At 46.2% G+C, this 21,320-nt stretch overlaps 1 protein-coding gene across 1 annotated transcript in view; it reads right to left on the reverse strand.

Moving 5' to 3' along the window:
• Nucleotides 1-10,857: 10,857 nt before the first annotated feature.
• The window catches only part of ATG4B (autophagy related 4B cysteine peptidase), a 37,693-nt gene continuing 27,230 nt past the window's right edge, over nt 10,858-21,320 (reverse strand). Inside the window, exons 8-13 of the mRNA XM_020989015.2 lie at nt 19,470-19,663; nt 17,668-17,746; nt 16,894-17,039; nt 13,726-13,782; nt 13,181-13,274; nt 10,858-11,789 (exon numbers count right to left, since the gene is read on the reverse strand). Of these exons, the coding sequence (XP_020844674.1) occupies nt 11,716-11,789; nt 13,181-13,274; nt 13,726-13,782; nt 16,894-17,039; nt 17,668-17,746; nt 19,470-19,663 (644 nt within the window). The 3' untranslated portion in view covers nt 10,858-11,715. The remainder of the gene's footprint in view (nt 11,790-13,180; nt 13,275-13,725; nt 13,783-16,893; nt 17,040-17,667; nt 17,747-19,469; nt 19,664-21,320) is intronic.

Raw genomic sequence — 21,320 nt, forward strand, 5'->3', positions numbered from 1 at the left:
TCGAGGGCACATGCGTCTACGCCGCTATTTGATTCACGGACACTCCAACTACAGGGACCTTAACACTGATGTCTGGTAGGCTTAGTTTAATACCAAGCACTTGAGGAAGGCAATTCTCAGTCCTCTTGTTTTTCCAGGGTTTGCCACCTAAGTCCGATAGACTTCTCTCTCCAGAAAACAGCATTCAGCATTGGACTTTCCTCTTCAGGTCTGCAGATGGCCCTTGTTTGCACTTCCAGATCACACTGGCCAACTTTTGTCCAGATCATCCCTCAAGGATCTTCACGGCGATGGGCTTACTTTTTATCAATACACTAGGCCTGAGTCGCCTTGGCTCCTTCTGCCTCTCAGAGTCACCGAAGCAGCCTTCAGCTCAAGACGCAGTCAGACTTTCATTGTAGTCAGCTCGAACACTGAGGCGAGTCTTACCCACAAAAGTGGAACCTGTTCTCACAAGGGTTAGCTAGCCGCCTTAGAAGGATCTTTGGAGTTGAGGCTTTTTGGTCTTGGTAGTAGAAATAGCTGGGTCATTCCTGAGCCTTTTTTGGTGAAGTCTAACGGAGCCAAGGGGCAGCTGGGTGGCTCCATAATGCACAGTGCACCAGGACTGAAGTCAGGAAGACTCACCTCCCCAAGTTCAAATCTGGCCTCAGACACTTACTAGCTGTGATGCTGAGCAAGTCATTTCCCCTGTTTGCCTCAGTTTCCTCATCTATAGTTTTTTTTGTTTTTTGTTTTTTTGCTAGGCAGTGGGGTCACACAGCTAGTACGGGTTACGTGTCTGAGGTTGGATTTGAACTCAAGTCCTCCTGACTCCAACGCCAGTGCTCTATCCACTGCGCCACCTAGCTGCCCCAGTTTCCTCCTCTATAAAGTGAGCTGGAGAAGGAAATGGCAAACCACTGCAGTATCCATGCCAAGAAAACCCCAAAGTGGGGTCACGAAGAGTCGGACGTGACTGAAATGACTGAACAGCAACAATGGAGCCAAGGCTAGAATGAGGACCCTGGCTGCAGCGGGGGGGGGGGGGGGGGGGGGGGGGGGGCGGCGCCAGCGGCGCATCCGCTCAGTGGTCAGCAAGGTGAGCAGCACTGTTTGCAGCTGGTTGGTGGGGGCAGGCAGAAACAGGCTGGAGTCGCCATTTTGTGGAGCTGGGATAATAATGATCATCACAATTAACACCACATGGTAGGGGCTATTATTGTCCCTGCTTTACAGACAACAAAACTGAGACTGAAAGAGGCTTAGTGATTCATCCAGATTCGCACAGCTAGTATCTTTGGCAACATTTTAACTCGGGTCTTCCTGATTCCCAGTCCAGCACCTCTATCCACTGAGCCACCCAGCTGTCTCAGATGTTCTTTCAGACTTGGCGGGGCCTTAAGTAATTGAAGTAAAGATTTCAGGCTCCCACTATGAAACTGAGCTTGAAACATCAGGGTGATCATAGAAAGACTTGGTGGGGCTTATATTCCATAAAACACTAAGTAAGGACAGTCTTGGCTGTCTACTAGTAATCACGTTTTCGTCTCTTACAGAGAAAATTCCACCAAGTAAACACAGAACAATTAGATACTAGATGAAGAAGAAAAAGCAACTTAAAAATCAGGCTTTTCCAGTTCTGAGGGTCTACACCACATACAGATGAAGAGAAAGAGACAGAGAGACAAATGAAAAGAGAGGCCTCATCTCCTGGTCCTTCATCACTCTAGAATGAACACCTGGGAGACAAGCCACGATGGTCTTTACACATGACCTATCTTTATCACATGTAGCTTACATGTTCCCCAACAGTCTTGGATTCTGGGGAAACCATGGCTGCCTGAGCACCAAAGTTCCTACCAACTCTTAATTTGGTTGGGTAGAAGAAGCCTGGAAATCAAACCAACTGTCCTTTGGAGCTACGAGCCTGGAGCAAGCCATGGATTTGGCTCACTTTTCTCTGCCTCTGCCCTTAGGCAAAAGCAACATGGGAATGAGTCATCAGGGGAAATACAAGATTCTCGTTTGAGCTCTGTCCTGCCCTTTCCAATCATATTACCTCATTTTAACCCAAAAGCCAGCAAAGAAAATCCTCCATCCAAAGAGTAAGCACAAAAGGGAAACCAAAACATTTTACTCACCTGTTTTAACATTTCCTTAGACTGGAAATAATCCTGTAACACATACTTCTCTAATCTTGCCACATGTTGCCTCTTGAGCAAATAGGGACTTTTATCCTGCCCTACACCATCCCATATCTATTTTACTGAATGAACCAAAACGACCTTTTTTCCTGAAGTAAAAAACCACCTCAAGTCCAAAATGCACTCGGGATTGTTACTGGCCCACAAAAGATCAAGGGCTCTCAATACCTTTATTTTAAAAACATACTCAGGCAAACCATCCCCTCAGCAGACTTGGATGTCTGGATGTCAATGCCCATAAGCATAAATCATAAATTTTTATAATCGGGACCTTAGAAATACCATATGGTTCACAAAATATATTCCCGACAGCCGCCATGTGTAATAATTATCATCCCTAGTGGTGAGAAAACAGGCTCATTGAAGTTGACTGGCCCAACATCAGATATCTAATAAATCTCAGAGAAGTTGTACTCATGCCTCAAATATTTAGTTAAGGAATTTCCATTTTATCTTACTGGCAGCAGCCAGCCACTGAAGGGTCCTGGGGTAAGAAGGTGACACAGGAATCCTGTCATTTTGCAGAGGAGAAAGTAGATTCAGTGAGAGGAGTTAGGCCTTTGCTCACACAGCTAGTTAGCAAATGAGCAAACAGTAGGGCCCATTCTGATTTCCATTCCTGTCCCCCTTCTACTACATCTCACTGAAAACTTTACACTCTGTGTAGGCAGGAAGTAAAAGCAGATTTCAGTTCCTACAATGAGTTTGTTCCCAGCATGTGCCCAACCAGAATAATTTTGTTGATAAGAACACAGACCTAGTTTCTTCGTTAATTGTTCTAATGGGATTACTCTGAAAAACTTTAGCTTGACTAGCTCTTAAAATGACCCAATCTCTCTCTGGGCCCAAGTTAAGACTCAACAGAACACAGCAAGCACAAATATAGGCTGTTGCACTATGAGACAAATACAAATAGGGATAATCTGTGAACTGACGATCTGGACAAACGTTAATAAAAGGCCTGCTTTATTCAAGGAACTGAGCTGGGAGCTGGAGATTTAGATAAAGCATTTATTAAGTGTTTACTATGTTTTAGACACTGTGCTAAGCAAATCTCTGCCCTGGAGGGACTCACATTCTAACAGAGTGTAGAGATGGCCTAGAAGTGGCCTGGAGGCCAGTTCTGAGCCAGATAAGGCTCCAGTATGGTAGTAAATCTTCAGAGAGTTGTCCGAGGTTCTGGGAGGATGGTGGCCAGAGTGCAGGCACCTTGGGGTGGAGATGGTCTGAAAGTGAAGGTAAAATGATATAAATGGGTAACATAGGTTTGTAGTAGAGGGAAAACTAAGAGTGTACCAAGGAAGTTAACAAGAAAAGAACTTATCAGACTTTTAAGTGATATACAGATGTGAGGTATCATTTGTAAAAAAATAAGGTGCTGGGCTAGATCAAGGGGTCTGTGAATTTCAGATTTTATAGTTTCCTTTGTAATCCTATATATTTCATTTTATGCCTTTAACAACATTCTTAGAGCCTACATGTTTCACCAGACCATCAAGACTCCATGGAACATCCTTGACCAGATGCCTTCGAAGTTTCCTTGTGGTTTGACAACTATGAATCAATCTATCACGTGAGGGAAAGGATATTTAGCCTCCCACCTTCGTCATTTCTTGGTCATACAAGAGCAACAGGGTCCGGGGAAGGAAATGGTGAAATCAGCGACATGGTAGATGACCATGACATCACTCTCTCTTGTCCCATGACATTGGTTCATAATCCTGAGAAGGCTTCCCCCCTTTCCCTAGTGTTCTGGGTACATGAGCCCTAGAACCTCACCTTGACTCTTCTGAACAGGTCATGGTCAGTTGGTTCAATCAGATTCTGACACTAAAGACACCAACATTATGGTTTTGATTACTAAACAAATCAGCTCATAACAGGGGGGGAAAAAAAAGCTAACCCATAGACTGTCCTTATTCCACCTTCAGCCACCTCACAAACTCATGCCCTTGGTCACAGGAGTTTAAAAAAAAAAACAACAACCAAAAACCAAACCCTCAGATAGGTCATTCCAATCCAAACCCTCCTTATCTGAAAACTGAAATCCACGGCCTAATGTGAAAGTATCACTTTGATGTTGGACATCCAGGTCATTCCATGCATTTGTATCTTTTCCCCTTCTTATTTCCTCCCCACATCCCATTCCATCTATGAAGAACCTAATGTGAACCTCTGTTCAATATTACAACTATGTAGGACTGAAAACAAAGTCAGTATTGGAAAGTGGGGTTGGGGGGGAATTCGTCAACTCTCGGAAGTGGTGAGCTCAGCTTTACTTGGAAACCAAATAGCACACAGCAAAGAAGCCGGTCAAGTTCTCTGTACGGGAAAGCATGTCATCATGAGTTCATTAACACTGACCTTGCCTTCAAGCAATCTCAGAAGTGCCTCAAAGGACATCCTTAAAAGAAACATCATGTCCTACTCTCAAAAGGCACCGCTTTAATATGAATATGCAAACAGCATATTCATACCAACTCCAACTGGATTCTGAACACAAGGTGTTAAGTCAGTAAATACCATTTTCTTTCATTTCCACGAATATTAACATACACAGACCTTTTTCCTTAATGGAGCCTTCCTTGTATTAGCATAATTCGGTTAAGATAATCATAATCACCTGTCCTTTCCAATAAAAATCCAAGTAGTCTACAAAAGTTTAGTACTGACCACCTCTTTTCAAAAAGAATTTGTAAAAGGTATCAAGTATGTCTGGGTAAGTCTGTAGAAAGGCAAACACAAAGCGCCTGAACGGAGGCAGTTAGACTGGGATTCAGTCAGGGTCCAGTTCTAGCTCTGCTACTTGTTAGCAACTGGCTGATCTGATGCACGTCACTTCCTCTAAGGCCTTTTCCCTGTCTGTACAAGTTGGTTATACTTTGCCACCTACTTCATGAGTATTGTGGATGAAGTTAAAATATTTGTCACTTGGCTTGCAATATAAAGGCAGGTAAACTATTACTGCTCTCCCAACTCCCATGGTCCCACACTGTAATTATAAATAGAGATAAAGCTAAACGGACTAGCCATTTGGCCTACCCTCTCTTGGCAGAAATACAATGCCCCTGATTTTGCCTGCCTTAGGAGAGCAACACCAAAAAAAAAAAGTGATGCTCAAGAAATAGTCCTTTGGAAGCCAAATCCACAAACAAAATTGCTAAGACCTTTTTGAGGCTGCAGCATTGCACGAACAGCAATAATGATTTGACATATACAGCACTCTGAAGTGGGCAAGAGATTGACATTTGTGGACTTCTCTGATCCTGCCAACAACCTAGAGGTCAGCTAGATGCATCGCCCCCAGACAGCTTACACAGGACTCTTTTTTTTTATTATTATTATTTTTTATTTTTAGGCAATTGGGGTTAAGTGACTTGCCCAGGGTCACACAGCTAGTAAGTGTCAAGTGTTTGGTCTGAGGCCAGATTTGAACTCAGGTCCTCCTGACTTCAGGGCCGGTGCTCTATCCACTGCACCACCTAGCTGCCCCTACACAGGATTCTTGATGAGACTCGCAGGTAGCACCTTCCACGTTCTCCCCACAATCACAACAGCACTGGAGAAAGGTCTTTGCACACAAACCCCATGAGCAATCTTAGCACGTTCAGGATCACCAAATGTCCAAAGCCCAGTCCTTCTACTCACCCCCTGGGTCACCTGGAAAGAGCCACTTTACTTCTGTGTTCCCTTCTGTCAAAGGAGCCGGTTGTGCTCAATTCCCTCATCGGTCATTGGCATCTCTTAAAATTTCATGGCTAAAGAGGCAGCTAGATGGCGCAGTGGATAGAGCACCAGCCCTGGATTCAGGAGGACCTGAGTTCAAATTCAGCCTCAGACACATAACACTTACTAGCTGTGTGACCCTGGGCAAGTCACTCAACCCCACTGCCTAGCCAAAAACAAAACAAACAAAATTCATGGCTCAAGACAGGGGTGAAGAGAAAACAGAAGATTTCTATTGGATGAAATGAATAAGATTAAGAAGGGAAGTGAGAAATAACTAGAAGACTAGACGTCTTCCTTTCAAAATGAGAAGAAATGCCCAAAGCAAAAAGCTGCTGGAAGAAACTTGCATCTTGCTTCCACGTGATATATGCCAGAGGCAAAAATCAGTCAGTCACGAAACATTTACATTCCACTGCATTTGCCAGGTAAGGAGAGCTAAGAGCTGGAAAGGAGACCAGAACGTTCTACACCCTCCTCTCAGCCTACCTAAGGCCTTTGGTAGCGTCAGATGAATTAGTGGCACGTACTAGCTTTGGTCATTTGGAGATAATTCCTGGGTGAGGGGGCCAACTACCCATCTGCTTCCCTGCGATTGCTGACTGAATCACAGATGGCAAATCTCGTGGCTAGAACCTTACTGAAGAGCCATGCTTTAATATGTAATAAAAGGACCCAGAGCTCTAGGATTTCCCCCCAGACAAGTTTTATGCTCCCAAAAAGCTCCTGAGAATGGCTGTAAGCAGTTTGCTCAGTTTTAGCAGCAAATACAGAAGACATTCAATGAACTACCGATTACTTTTGTCAATCAATACAGATTAGTCAGCCTAATCACACTGACCTGAGCAGATAATCCCTACAAACAAAAATTCTTTCACAGCTGCCTCAGTAGTTCACGGTCCAAGAGCACACCTACAGACCCAAAATAAAAGAACTCATTCAATGAGGTCAGTTTGGCTATAGAAGGCTGGCAGCCAGTCTAAGACATCCAAAATCCCAGACCATGATAAAGGCTGTTATCTAAAGCTTGGTGGGGGACCTTTTCCACACCCTCCTCTTAAGGGCCACTGCTCCACCAGGAGAAAAAAGACCCTAGACTGAAGCTGGGAAACTAAGCAGTGTTTTTCAACTGAGCCCAAATTGCATTCTCATGTAAAAGCCCAGGGAAGTTCTGGGACTGAAGATCACAGCGCACCAAGCTCTCAGAGGAACAAAAATGATGAACAGTTCAAGAGCGATACAAGGACGCCGAGTAGGCAAAAGCACTTCACCAACACGCCCACTGCACGTGGCACAAGAACTAAGGCGCCTGCAGCTGGCTGGGAAGGGCAGCCTGGTTACGCAGGGGCACGTTCATTAGTGTCCCCAAAGTCATAAAGACTACAGATTAGGTAAGCTCACTATGGAAGATACAGGAGAAAATACAGAGAAGAACCACAGAGGGCAATGCACAGAATGTTGTATTAGCCAAAATCACAAACCTTTCAGAGTGGGCTTCTCAAGTGTCATCACCACCTTTTAAAATGTTGATAAACTATTCACAGGTCTTCAGCTTTATTTTGAAAATAGTCACAGGATCACAACAGACCCAGAGCTAGAAGAGACCAATCAGAACTATTTTACAGATGAGGAAACAGAGGCCTAGGGAGGCTAATAAGTGACACAGGCAAGAGATCAGAAGGATTTGAACCCAGAACCTGACTCCAGAACCAGTGTTCTTTCCACTTGTACCACACTGTTCTCCACTTCAGAGGCTCTACACAGCACGCTGACACATAAGCAACAGCATCATCATTCCCTGGTCTTAGGCACCGATGACCAAGCCAAGGGCTCAATCCAGCAGAGACCAGTCCGCATCCCTTGCTGTGCAGAATGCTTGTGCCTTTATAGGAGATGACCCAGCTTTATCAATGAGTTATGCAAATGGCATAAGGGCTAAACCAATAAAGTCTCGAAATCTGCCACTGGTAACACTCGGCAAACCTGGGTTAGGAAGAGTGGCCAGAGGAAACCAAACCACTACGCTGGAAACGGGCACCCCTACCCAAGCATCCACAGCAGCACTACTATACCTCGAAGCACAATCTCAGAGCTCACGGCCACCCAAGATGTTCCAGTCGGCGTGGAAAGACAGGACACTGTTGGGAGGCTCTCTCTGGCAACCTTTAAGCTCTTAATGCAGGTGAACTGTGTATTGTGCTGCCCTAGGAAATTAACATATCAGTCACTCTGCCTAAACAGTTTTTCTTGTTTTCTGGGATAAAGTTTTCATTAAGGACATGGAAGGCAGTGTAAAACACAGATGAACTACAGAAATGTGCCCCCAAACCTGAGACAGAACATGAGCCTACATAAGATCAGGATAAACTACCTTGCTTGATGACTATTCTTTCATGCTATGACCTAATCTTTCACTTGAAAACTTCAAAAAAAAATCACACCTGAATAGTGACAGGCAAAAGGCCAAACTACCTCATAGTTAGACTTTTCCATTTTTAAAAGTTCCGCCCAAGATGTTACATGCTTTTCTGCACTATCTCGGTTGTTATTTTGGACCCTTCAGATTCCAGATGATGATATAGAGACTGGGGATTGGAAAACCTGAGAACTCACTGAAAGGTGCAAAAGCTTTCACGGATTTGGAATGGAGGGAAGTCTTCCCTTTGGACAGCCCTGGATAAATATTCATCAGATCAATCCCTGATGACCTCCAGGAGGTATTCCAGGGAGCTGCTGTTTCAATGACAAGCAGCATTGTGGACACAAAAGCAGGGAACAGGATGAACCACGAACCAGCCCACATCCTGCATGAACAAGCAGTGAGAATTCTCTGTGCACTTGTAGTGGCATCACTATACAAAACACGTGGTGACACATTCCACAAATTTATAGGAGGCATTTCCAATACTTCAACATGGTACCAGCACGTGTGAGATTTAACATTTTGTGGCAATAACTGGCATAGCAGGCCAACTTCAACACTACAAGGGTTGTGCGTAAGATTAATGCCCACCCTTGGGTTGGTACATGTCTTAAGACTACTATCTGATGACCTTGTGACCGTAGGGAGAGGAAATATCCCAGACAGGTTTGGTTAACTCAGTGAATGAATTAAGAATAGCTGCCTGTTCTTCCCACAGTGACAGACACAGTCTCTAATAGGCAAGAGAACGTGAAGAACACAGGAGGGGAAAGACTCCCATGCACAGGCACTGTCTGTCACCCTGGACCCCTCGATCTTGCTCCAACAAACTTTCTCAATCTGTTGAGCGCATCAGACTTTGGTAGCAGGAGGAACAGTCCCACCAATGGACAGTATTATGGCCCAAGAGCACCCCAGACCCCAGTCATCATTTCATGGTGTGCTGCTACATTCCACAGAAGAATCCACAGAGGAAGACAGGGCGGAGACAAGGCCTATTTTGTTGTTAAAATCTTAAAAGAATTCATTGTTTCAGGATACCAAAAGAATCCTTCTGCTAAGGTTCTGACCTCAAACGAACCATCTTTGAGCCATGACATCGACTTTAGGCAGACAAATCAATCTCACTTGGAATTCAGTGATGTTTCAGAAACCAAAGGGCTTTTAAGAAGCTTGTCAGTTATTTATTCAGATAAAAAACATAAAGCACTAAATGGAGAATTATCCCCACTCTCCTTACCCACCCCCAAATATATGTGAAAGACAAGGAATGGATAAGAAAGGAAAAGAAGGGAAAGGGAGTAGTTTGTTTCTTCCAGACTTCGGCAGGGTGCCCTGGAGCCTCTTCCGGATGACACCCGGTACTGGAGTCAAACCACTGAATCCATTTCCCTTGCCATCTTGGAAGTGAATGTTCAGGTGTTTCCTAACGATTTACTCCCCTTTACTTGCCCAGGACAGAAGCAGGAGTTAAAAAGCGGCAAACGTGGGCACTTAGCACTTTTGCAAATACTGATTTCTCTTTCCTAAGGAACACAGTATAGTAAAAGTGATTTTTCCTCGTAGAAGACCCACTTCCCCCATATTCCCTATATGCATGATTAACAGATGGCCCACAAAGACCCCTCCCTCTTTAAACATTTCCTAAAGAATTGACAACATTTGACAAACGGCAGCTTTATACTGAAACAAGGCTGTAGAGCCAGTCAGTTAAGGACTAAAATGGTTTGAATTCATATGCGTGCCGATGGGAACAACAGAACCACCCCCCCCCCCACCGGCAACAGAAAACCAAACAGGCCGTTTCTGAGCAGGGCCTTGGGAACATCCCAGGCCGGCCTGACTACTAGATGACTATGATGGTGACTTGCCATTGGCTTCTAAGATTATCACTGCACTGGACTCCTCAGCTCCCAACTATTCAGCTGAAAACAGCGTAAAGCCAAGACCACCTCACAGAGCTCGGAAACCATGGAGGAATTCCTGTTTGTTGGCTGTGACTTACAAGAAGCAGGCAGATCACACAACCTAGCCTGCCTCTTTCTCCTTCATGCCTTTCCACACTGCCTATGTCGGAAACTATCTTCTGCTAATGTTCTTGCCTGTCAGAGGCCAGAGTTTGACTCTTGGTTCTTTCTTAATCTCTTCCCCCTCATAGAAAAACTGCCTGTTGCGCTGCCCTAGCTCTTAGATGGTGATGCAGTATTACTGAAGACATGAACACACCTGGAGCTCTTTCTAGGACAGCATCAACCACTCAGAAAATTTACCCCTTCCATATCTATGACCTCAAGGTCATGCTGAGCTTGCCAGGGACAGAAATCATTCTCTTTTGTTTTCTCTGTTTTAAATACTGTCCACAACTATGGAGGTTTTGGGGTTTTTTTTGGGGGGGGAGTGAGAGAGTGAGAGAGAGGGAGGGGGAGGGGAGGAGGGAGGGAGAGGGAGAGAGGGGGAGGGAGGGAGAGGGAGAGAGGGGGAGGGGGGGGGAGAGAGAGAGAGAGAGAGAGAGAGAGAGAGAGAGAGAGAGAGAGGAGAGAGAGAGAGAGAGGTGTATGTGTGTGTGTGTGTGTGTGTGTGTGTGTGTGTGTGTGTGTGTGTGTGTGTGTGTGTGTGTGTGTTTAGTGGTCTTGAATAGCCAATTTTGACTTTTTTTTTTAAATGAGAAACCTTGGTATAATAAAATTCAGTCAGTTCAATTCCCACCCCCACGGGTAGCCCTTAAAAATAATAAAGGAATAGGACAGAGCTTAAAGAAGACAGAGAAAGACAATTATGTGTCTGCAGACAAGCACTGAGTATGAAGCAAGTGCAGCATCACTCTGTGGAAGAGTAGATGAAAATCGCTGTGAGTCCAGTCCCCTCCATTCCAGGCACAACACACTCTGCGAGGCTTCAGGGACTTCTACTTGAGGACGCCCAGTCTACTCTGCTCTTGCTGCGTAACTACAACGAGGAACTGACATCCAATGCAAACCAAAGCTTAGAGCGGTAGGAGGTGGAACATGAGCGCATCTGCTCACGAGGGCCCGGCCAACCAGGGAGAAAGGAGACCTTGTCCAGGCTCGACACACTTCACAGTCTCGGCTCTGCTCCTCTCACACATCGAGGTATCACCCTCTCCATTTCCTGAAAGTGTTTTGTGCTGAGGATCCTGACTCCAAGCATTAAGGCTTCCATGAAAACATATTCTCGATCCAAGGGCAGAATGTAGACAGTGCCCCCTCTGCTCCGAGGATGCACGCACGCCGGGATGGATGGAACACTGGGATGTCATCGAGTGCCTGTGAAAACCGCTGAGCCGGGCTCTCAGAGGGGCTTCCCTCCCCACCCCCCACCCCCCACGCAACACAGATCAGGCAAGTCAGTTTCCTAGTCTTTTCAAAGGGACAAAATTTCAAAGTCTTCATCTTCCGAATCAAAAAATCTTTCCAGTCTTTCTACGTCAGAAGAGTCTAGGGGAGAGAAAACAAATGTTTCAGGTCAATGAAGTGTTTGGGTTTGGTGGGGATGGGGTAGAAAAGAGAGGGAGGTGAAGAGTCCTAGTAAAACCAACAGATACTCCCTGAGTACTTACTCGGGGCAGAGCGCTATCCTAGGGGCCAATAGGGGTTATAAAGCTTAAGATCAGGTCCCCACTTTCATGGAGTTAATATTATAACTGAGGAGAGAAGACATATATGTACATGAAAAGATCATTATCGGTGCATACACTCTAACTGAACGAAACAGCAGAGAAAATTTCATAGGGAAGGGTTCCCAAATGGTGAGGTCAGGAAAGGCATAAGGGCTGAGCTAGAATTTAAAAGGAGACACTATGGGTCCAGTGGGAACCCACAAGGCACATTCAGAAAACGAGAAGGTCCTCAGAGGCCAGCTCCTCCGACCCCTCATTTTCTAGGGGAGGCTTCTCAATGAGCTGCTGAGGCAGAGCCAGGCCTTGACGCCAGGGTACTTCTCCAATGTCTACTGGGCCATGCTGCTTCTATTTGAGGTGGATCAGAGGGACGAAATGCTATGAGTGGGAAGAACAGTCAGGAAATGGAGGAAATAGGATGGTAGGAAACAGATAAAAATCACAAGCTGCAAAATACCTTTTTTTTAAAAATGAGAAGTAAAAAGTAAACTGGAATTTGTTGACCCAATGCTCAAAAAATATATCTACCCTAAATACGATGCTTGATGTAAACCTTGCCACTAACCAAAAAGAGGAAAATGGTATGGTGATGAGTTCAAAACGTCATGGATATTGTCTGCTAGACTGATGTTTGAATTAAAGGACAATGTGCCAGACTCTCTTAGACGTTACTGATTTATGTCAAAATATCAGCAGTAGCTCAGGATTAACAACCGCATATACAAACACGTGTAAAATCTCCATACGAATTAGTTAATTAATCCAAGTGTTTGGGTGAGTTAAAAATGGAAATGACAACAGGAAATCAGAGACCACAACACAGACTACAAAGTAACGAGTCCACAGGAGGATTTAAAATAAAACAAAACACAAAATCCCACAAAAATTCACTACAGCTCTATCTACAACTTTCTTCAATATTCATCTAAGTGAAGACAAAAGTAAAGAAAAAACAGCTACTGCTTATTTCTCTGGGCCAAAACCACAGATGTATATTTAAAAAATGTGCAGGGAGAAATTTAGACTAGAATGTGGGCCTAAGCTTTGAAATGCTTCAGTGTCTTGTTTCTCCCTGGCTGCGTCATTCCAATGAAAGCTCCAGCGTGAGCAATTAATACCCAAAAGCAAAAGGGTGTAGAAAAAGAGACACGGCAAGTACCCCTCGCTCCCATCCCACACTGTCTGCTCCCAGGACAACGTGGAAGTTACCTAGTGAGAGATTCAGAACGTCTGGGCACGAGAAGTGTGCAGGCTGCCGCTCGACCAGCTCAAACATGGGCAGGGCTCCTGGGATTCGAGATAACTGTGAGGAAAGCCACACAAAGACGCTTCAGAGTAAACCTGGTCCTGTCCACAATGCTCCACAGCCAAAGGCATACCCAAGACCTGGCATCTGGGGCAAAAGGTGCCAATGAGGTGTTCCCCATCGGAAAATTCTGTATGATTTTCCACAAGGATAATCTTTTGTCATATCTCTTCAGTTATTTATAACTTACATAACTGAAAGAAAAATATCATACGTCATAAACGTGAGGAACAGAACTAATGTAAAAATGACTCAAATTCAGAGCAAATTTCATTATCATCATTATTGCCACTATCATCTCTAAATCAATACAAGACTTAAAATCACCTTTAAACTCCCTTTAATACATAACTCAGGATAGTTGTTCCCAGTTTTACCCTGTTTCTTAAGAAATAAAGATTCTGATTTTACAGAGACTTGTTTATGCAGGACTGAAGAGAAGACAAACCTTTTTGACTTGTTGGCACCAATCATTGAAGTCTTCCTCAGTCTTGCAGAAAAATCCCTAGAACAGACATGTAGTTTAAGTGGAGATGTGGAAACACAAACCAAGACGAACACCGACAAACATCCGGCCCAGGCCCTGGAATAGCTGGCATCCCCCACCCCCACCCCCACGCTCCCTTCTCACAGCCTCAGACGTCTTCCCCTCCCCAATTCGGGTTGTGATCACATGTGTTAACGAAGCCACAAGATTTGGGTTCCAGCAACTGTGTTCATTGAAATGTTTTAAGGAAAAGGTCACTAAAATACAAAAGCCCAAGTAAGAAAGTGAGTGCTGAGGGGCAGCTAGGTGGCGCAGTAGATAGAGCAGTGGCCCTGAAGTCAGGAGGACCTGAGTTCAAACCCGGCCTCAGACCAAACATGTGACACTTACTAGCTGTGTGACCCTGGGCAAGTCACTTAACCCCAACTGCCTCACTTTAAAAAAAAAAAAAGAAGGAAGAAAGTGAGTGCTGCCTATGAATGATCAAGGTTAGGGTTTTCAAATCTACTAACAATGAAATCAAAATCTTAAACCCTACGGGTATTTTAGTTAACACATACAGCTGAAACAGTACCAAAAGAGAAAACTAAAAAAGACAACTAAACTCAGTGCTCAGCATAAGTGCCTGGCCCACAGTAAATGTTTAATAAACAGATGCTGATGACTGCACACGTATAACTATCATCAAACTGCTCACCATCTCAGGGAAGGAGAACTCTAAAACGAACGTTAAAAATAATCCTCAACTTTCAGCAAAGTCAACAGTCCTTAATGTACCTCACCTTAAATAACAAACAGATCCCCAACTTGGCACGGAGGCTTGACGGAGGAGTGTGGGAAACCTTCAGTTATCTAGACCTCTCATGGAGCGCTTTCCTCTGCCAAAAGCGCAGCAGCTAGAAATGCCTTGCCTTGCCTTAATGACAGTTCCATCATTCAGAAGGTATGGAAGCCAATGGAGGGAACATCTGTCCTACAGCAGCGCAGCTCCAGGGACGTGCAAATCCTCTTTGTCCCAAGCACTGAGGCCTGCTGGATCACATCCCCTTCAGGACACTCTCCTCCTCCGTCTCCCCTTTCCTCCATATCTCTGTCTCTCTCTCCTCTTTCTTGGTCTCCTTTGCTGGCTCTCTGGTCTTTCTCAAACTCCTTCAGGCAGGGAGTCTCCCCACCCAGGAGCCTGACCCTAGACCCCTGAGCATCTGCTTCAGTCCCAAGACTAAATTATCAGCTCAGAGCACAAAGTCCCTTTCCACATCCAACCCTGATTTCACACTTCTTCATTCCACATCAGGAGCACATAGAAACGCATCACTTGGGGGGACCCCCGTCATCTGATCACTCATTTCTGGACAAACTGGGGGGCATCCCCTGAAGTAAAATGGAAGCTTCTAAAAGGTCTGGAACTTTTGGCTTTTGTAATCTTAGCTCTTTGATACGTTTCACACATAGCAGGTGCTTGATAAATGTGTATGTGGAAAAAACAGGGATCACTCCATCCGAGAATAAGTGACAGATGGGAGAAGAGTAGGGGAAAAGTGATAAATGTCCTTAGATTCCTACAGGTTTAAAGGATAGGGACAACTCTGTGGCCTAAAGAAGGATAAAAAGCTCTCAAGAATGAAATTCTGAAGACACAGAGATGAACAATCCTGACAAGTAAAAGGAAGAATTGTCTCTATGGACATACAAGGTATTCAATGACCAACTTAGATTTTAAAAAAGATGAAGAAAAAAAGTCCGCCTAACGAAACGAGGGCTAAATTTTGAAATCCAGAACTTCAGCTTTCCCAAGTATAAGATCAGGGAGGCATAGCTTGACAGGAACTTGACTGAAAAAAGAGAGAGGGATTCTTGTGAATTCTAAGTTCAATGTCAGTTAACAGTAAGATGACAGCAACCCTATGCCCCCTGTCCTAATGCATCCTCAGGCATGTATGAAAAGAGGCAGGAATCTGTGTAGCACTAAACGGGTGATATTTGCACCGGAGAAAAGCACACTCCAGGGGAGCATGAAAGGTGTCCAGGGTTCGCAAGACTATCAGGGTGAAGAGGGATTGGCCTCATTTTGCTTGGCCCCAAAACGCAAGGCAGAAGCAGATTCTGGGGCAGAACAGAGTGACTAGGGAATGAACTCTGGGAAGCTCCCAGCCAGGCAGCCAAGTCTTGCAGACATTTCTAAAAGGTAAACCAAATTTCGGTCTGCGCTTTGGGAAGGTAGACCCCTCTCTGCTACCACAGATGAAAGTCTCCAGTATTTACAGGATGGCCTCTGAGAAGTGCTGAGGCTGAAAGGTAGTCATTGTTCTGTGGGGAGCCAGGAGAACAGGCTTTGGGAGCTTGCACTGGTCTCCAGACAAGAAATGCACAGGCATCCCCAGGCTGAGAAAGGCTGACCAGGACTTTTCAGGTCCAAAAGGCAAAGCCCTTATGAACCCAGGGTCACCTCCACACCATAAGGCATTAGGGTCAGACTTCAGGGAACAAAAAGACAAAATGGGAAGATGTTCCTACTTAGTTGGGCAGGTTCATTTCAATTCCAAGGGTTTCCTTTTACTTTTAAGATCCCCTGCCCAAAGGGGTTTTGAGGATCAGCCAGATAAAGAAGACACTCCCAGAAATAAAAGTATACACGAGGGGGAAAAACCACCCTTCAGCCCATAGCCCATTTAAAAGAGGCGAGGCAGTAAGCATGCCCCTACCAGGTCTATACCCCAAGGAGGTCAAGGACAGAAAGAAAGGCCAAGTGTGCAGCACTTGGAAAAAAATCAGTGCCCACTGAGTGGAGGATAACTGAAGACTGGAATCTTGTGTACAAAGAAATGATGACTAGAAGGAATTCAGTGACATGTGAGAAGATTCATAGGAAATGATGCAGTGAGAAGGACTCCAACAACAGAAATGGGATCCCCAAAGAAAATTACCTCCCGAGCAATGACAAAAAAACAGGAAGGCCCAAGCAAACGCCCTTTCCACTTCCAGCAGGGACAACACAAGGCACACCGCCTGAGTGAGTTTTTGCTGACTTGTTTTTCTTCAGCTGGAAAGGGGATGAGGGTGGGCAGTAATGAATGTGACCCATACAGAGCAACCACCTAAAGAACTCGGCATGGGGCGCTGGGTACGCACCACGGCGATGGAGGGGTCCAGCTCCCCGATGTTCATGCGGCATGGAGGGTGCTGGCAGTGGAAGGTCTCGTCAGGGAAAGTGCCGCCTTCGGCCAGCTCCACAGCAGGCTGAGTCGTGTGAGGGTCCAGGTAAATCAGCTCCTCCCCTGGGCAAGCAGAGAGGGGAAAATGAAAGAAGAGTGAGCAGACCTTCTGCACAAGGAGGGAAGGTAGCGGGCAGGGGTGCGGCTCTCCTCACCACAGAAGGGAAAAAGGGGAGAGAGCAAAGAAAGTAAACATCGAATGGGGCTAAGAAAGTAAGAGTCGCTAAAACTACAGACTGTCTGACAGGTGGGCAAGCAGCTTTTGGATGGAAAAAAAGAGGCTCATGTAAGGCTGCACACAAACAAAGCAGGGCTTAGGGTAACGAAGCCCAACTCGAGCAGAGAGAAACCCAGAAGGAAGGGTCTCCTCTTGGGATTTAACGTAGAGTGAGTGAGCAATAATCCCTTAGAAAAGGGTGACATACCAGCTCCATCTACCTGACACCGGACCCAGCCACGCTTCCTCCCTGGTAAGGAAGCCGGCAATGTCGAGGGTCGGTGTTCTGAAGGAAACAGAACAGAGAGGAGCGTGGAGTGGACGTGTGGGTAGCAGGAGAGCGAACGACTGCAGCATTGCTCCATGGCATGAACTCAAAGGCACTGGGCTACACTGAGCACTTTTCTCTTTCTCCTTTTTTAAATTTCAAGGCAATCTGGATACCACGGTAATCCAGTGCTGTGGGCGACTCACCTACATATCCAATGAAGTAGTGAGCACTGTTAGGCTTCCCTCCAATTACTCCCAGGGACTGGGGCATCATAAAACAGTGCTGCAGAAGAGACAGGGGCGAGAAAGAGAAAGAGAACCACTGAGACACAATACGTCGATGCGGGCCAGGGAGGAGAACACAACACCGAGAAAACCAGGATGGCACTGTTGGGAGGGGTGGGGCTGCCAGGGAGCACGCGCGCACGCGCGCGCGCACACACACACACACACACACGCACACACACAAGCACGCACGACACCTGGAGACCACCCTAAGGAGGTTATGGCCCAGGGCTAGAGGGTAAGGGACAGCCTATCAGTGACACAGACATTCAGAAGGGTAAGCTTCATAGAGAAGGGAGGCCCTAGAGAAATGGAGGGGAAGACGTTGTGGGAAGGGAAACAGCACGACAAAGGGCTAGAGGCAAAATCACCATGGTACATGTGGAGAGCCAAGGCCTGGCCTGACTCGAGCCCAAGATTATGCAGGGGAGCCAAGGGATTTGAGCCCAACGAGCTAGCTGACGAAAGGCCTTGAATGCGAGGGCAAGAAGCTCAGGCTTCTGACAGATACAAGTAGCATCTGAGGAGCCCCCATCTGGCGGGGAGGTGTAGGCTGGCTTGGAGCTGGAAGAGACCGTAGGCAAGGCAAGCACCCTATTCTGATCTGCGAAATGAGGGGGCTCAATAGAGGCTCCTGGGGTCCCCTTCAGTCTCTATGACTCACTGGGCAGCTGTTACAGGGCTCAGGCCACATGCCATTAGCTTCAAACAGGGTGGGGGGGAACACGAAGATCAGCATCCTTTGGAGAAACTGAGGTCCAGATGAACTTCGTGTTTGGAATGAGAAGGATGGTGACAAATGGACAGAGGAGAGACAGAAGATCCAGAAAGTGGGAAGTAATTTACAGCTCCCCAAAGAGAAGTCGCAGAGAGGCAGGAGAGTCCTGTGAACTTGTAGAGTCAATGAGTTCTGATGGGCCCTCGTTCCACCTCCCAATCCAGCCCAATGGGCCTGGCAGGAAGCCAGCGTTCAGGGTTCCCAGGAAACAGCACCACACGTGGCCAAGCTAGGGCAGACAGATCAGCCGACTGCTGCTCCACTTTCTCTGCCAAGTATCACAGCTCCAAGTGCTGCAAGACTTCATAAATGACTTCAGGCCACTCTGTAACCCTCGGACCCAAAGGCCTGGGCTCTGGGCCAAATTCATCAGTTAATTGTGTGGCCTGTTGGTGATTAAAGTGTGACTCAGTATCATCTCCCTGCTATTTCCTCGCCTGTAAAATGAGGGAGCAGGAAGAGATGAGTTCTTCAGCCTCTTTTTTTTTTTTTTTTGCTAGGCAATGGGGTTGAGTGACTTGCCCATGGTCACACAGCTCGTAAGTGTTATGTGTCTGAGGCTGCATCTGAACTCAGGTCCCTCCTGACTCCAGGGCCGGTGCTCCGTCTACTGCATCACCTAGCGGCCCCCTCTCCAGCCTCTTTCACCTCTAACATTCATGCCTGATGTTTAACCATAATATGACATCATCAAAGTAAACAAGTTGTGTCCAGACCTAGCCCTGCCAGCTCACACACTCTCCACCCAGCGGTCTGGGTGTCCAGCATGGCCACGCGCCCTACGACCAAGTAACTGGTACTGCGAGTACTGACTCACAGGCACAAGGAAAGCATGCAACCAAATAGCTGATGACGCCTCGATGTTCCTCATCTTCAAAAAGAAAAGGAAAAGTGAAACACAGCCTTGCTTCAGGCCAGAGCAGATGCCGCCCCCCAACCCTACCTTGAGGGTTTCAGTGTAAGCTTCATTGATATCCGTGAGCCCAAGGCGGAGAGGGATCAGCAACACTAGAGGTTTCCACTGTGACAGCCGGTGGGTGACCTCAGCTCCCGGGGGGTACCCATTAGAGAGCAGTTCTGAGTCTGGAGGAAACGCAGCGGCATCTGGGCGTGGAGAAGTGGCCTTGCACAACCTCCCTGAGAAAGGGAAAAGACAATACACGAGGAGTACAAAGGCTCTAAGCTCAAAACCAACATTTCAGAACCCCAGGGCACATTTACAACACAAGAAACACAAAGTTCACCCTTTCTACTGAGTCTGAGTGTCTCTGAGGACTTCTCCCTGCCTGGCTTCCTTGGCCCTGTCCCCTCCTCAAAGTGCCTTCTGACCTACTTTAAAAACCTCTTTCCCCATCTCTTTCATTGGTTCATCGTTCTTTTCCTGCACGCTGTGGCGGGGTGCCCCCCTTGGTGAGCACAGCCACCACCCCACCATGGGTTACGTCTGCTCCCTCAGAGGAGAGACTGTTTCCTTTTTTTGGATCTGTAACCCCAGCACTCAGCACAGGGCCTGGCTTGTGGTAAGTTCTTGGTGACCAATGACTCCCAAGTCCATAGATTTAATCACCATTTCTTCCTGAGCTCCTCCTACAACTCCAACTGCCTGCTGGACACACTCCCCTCCCCCAATGGCTAGCCTCCTGGGACCTCAAATGCAATACATCTCCGACAGACACCATCATTCACCCTCCTGACCTGGCCCCCTTCCCTGAACTTCCCTCCTTGACTGTCTGTTGCCCCAGGGGCACCTCAGCTTCCTTCTCCTTTGATCCCCTCCAACCAATCAGTCTCCGAGGCTTGCTTACTCCAGGACACCCTCTATGGCTTTCCCTTCTTCCCACGGCCCTGGCCGAGAAGATGACTTCTGAACTGCTCTGCCTGCCTCCACTCTCCCTCATTACCAAGCAGTCCACTTCTCACTTGGCAAAATAATCTTCCTAACGGAAAGGCCAACATTCAGTGGCCCAAAGGATGAGATACCAGTGTGGAAAGCTGCTCATGCCTAAACACACTAGTTTTTCTTCCTTACAATCACATAAAATTGGACTGATGTAAGAAATGAGTAATAATTTAAGAGTTATTCAAAAGGGAAATGAGCTGTTTTGAGAAGTACTGGGTTTCTCTTTATTTGAAGTATTTGAGCAAAGGTCAGATGCTGACCCATTAGGTTGTGCATTCTTGTTAAGGTAAGATTGCCTCTGAAGTCTTTTCTAGCTCATATTCTGCGATTTTGTGAGACTGTGGATTCTAAAGTACTAATATATAAATTCCAGTATTCAGGCAACTCCTAAAAGCATTCATTTCAGCCCTTTTAAAGATTTAACAGCTAAGCTTTAAATTCTTGCAAAGGTGGTACCCTGTAATTTCAAACTCCTTTTTACAAAATCTGCCTGATTGCGAGTCTCAGCTGGACATCCATGGCCATCATATTCTTGAAGGATGAGCCACTTGGGTAAGAGAAGTACTGAGGAGCTGATATGCCGACACTTCATGGACGAAATGTAGCCTAACAAGTGCCTGAGAATCTCTAAGTGGGTTCTATTTGTATCCAGCAAAGCCCAGGCCACTCTAAATCGTCCTTCCTTCACTCTCTCCCTCAACCTGCATTTTTAAGAAGGGTCCGTGTACAGGCCATGTACAGGCCCTCCCCTCCCCCCCAGCTTGCCAATGCTGTCACAGGAGCCCTCTGGGTTTCCAATTGATTTTCTTTTATTTTGCTGAGACCAGAAATACTAGTAGAAATGACATTTCACTTTCACGTTGGCTACTTCTGTTTGTCAGAGTTCAGGATGCT

This window comes from Phascolarctos cinereus, unplaced genomic scaffold (genome assembly GCF_003287225.1).
Source record: "Phascolarctos cinereus isolate Bilbo 61053 unplaced genomic scaffold, phaCin_HiC Scaffold_7;HRSCAF=346, whole genome shotgun sequence".
Classification (NCBI taxonomy): domain Eukaryota; kingdom Metazoa; phylum Chordata; class Mammalia; order Diprotodontia; family Phascolarctidae; genus Phascolarctos; species Phascolarctos cinereus.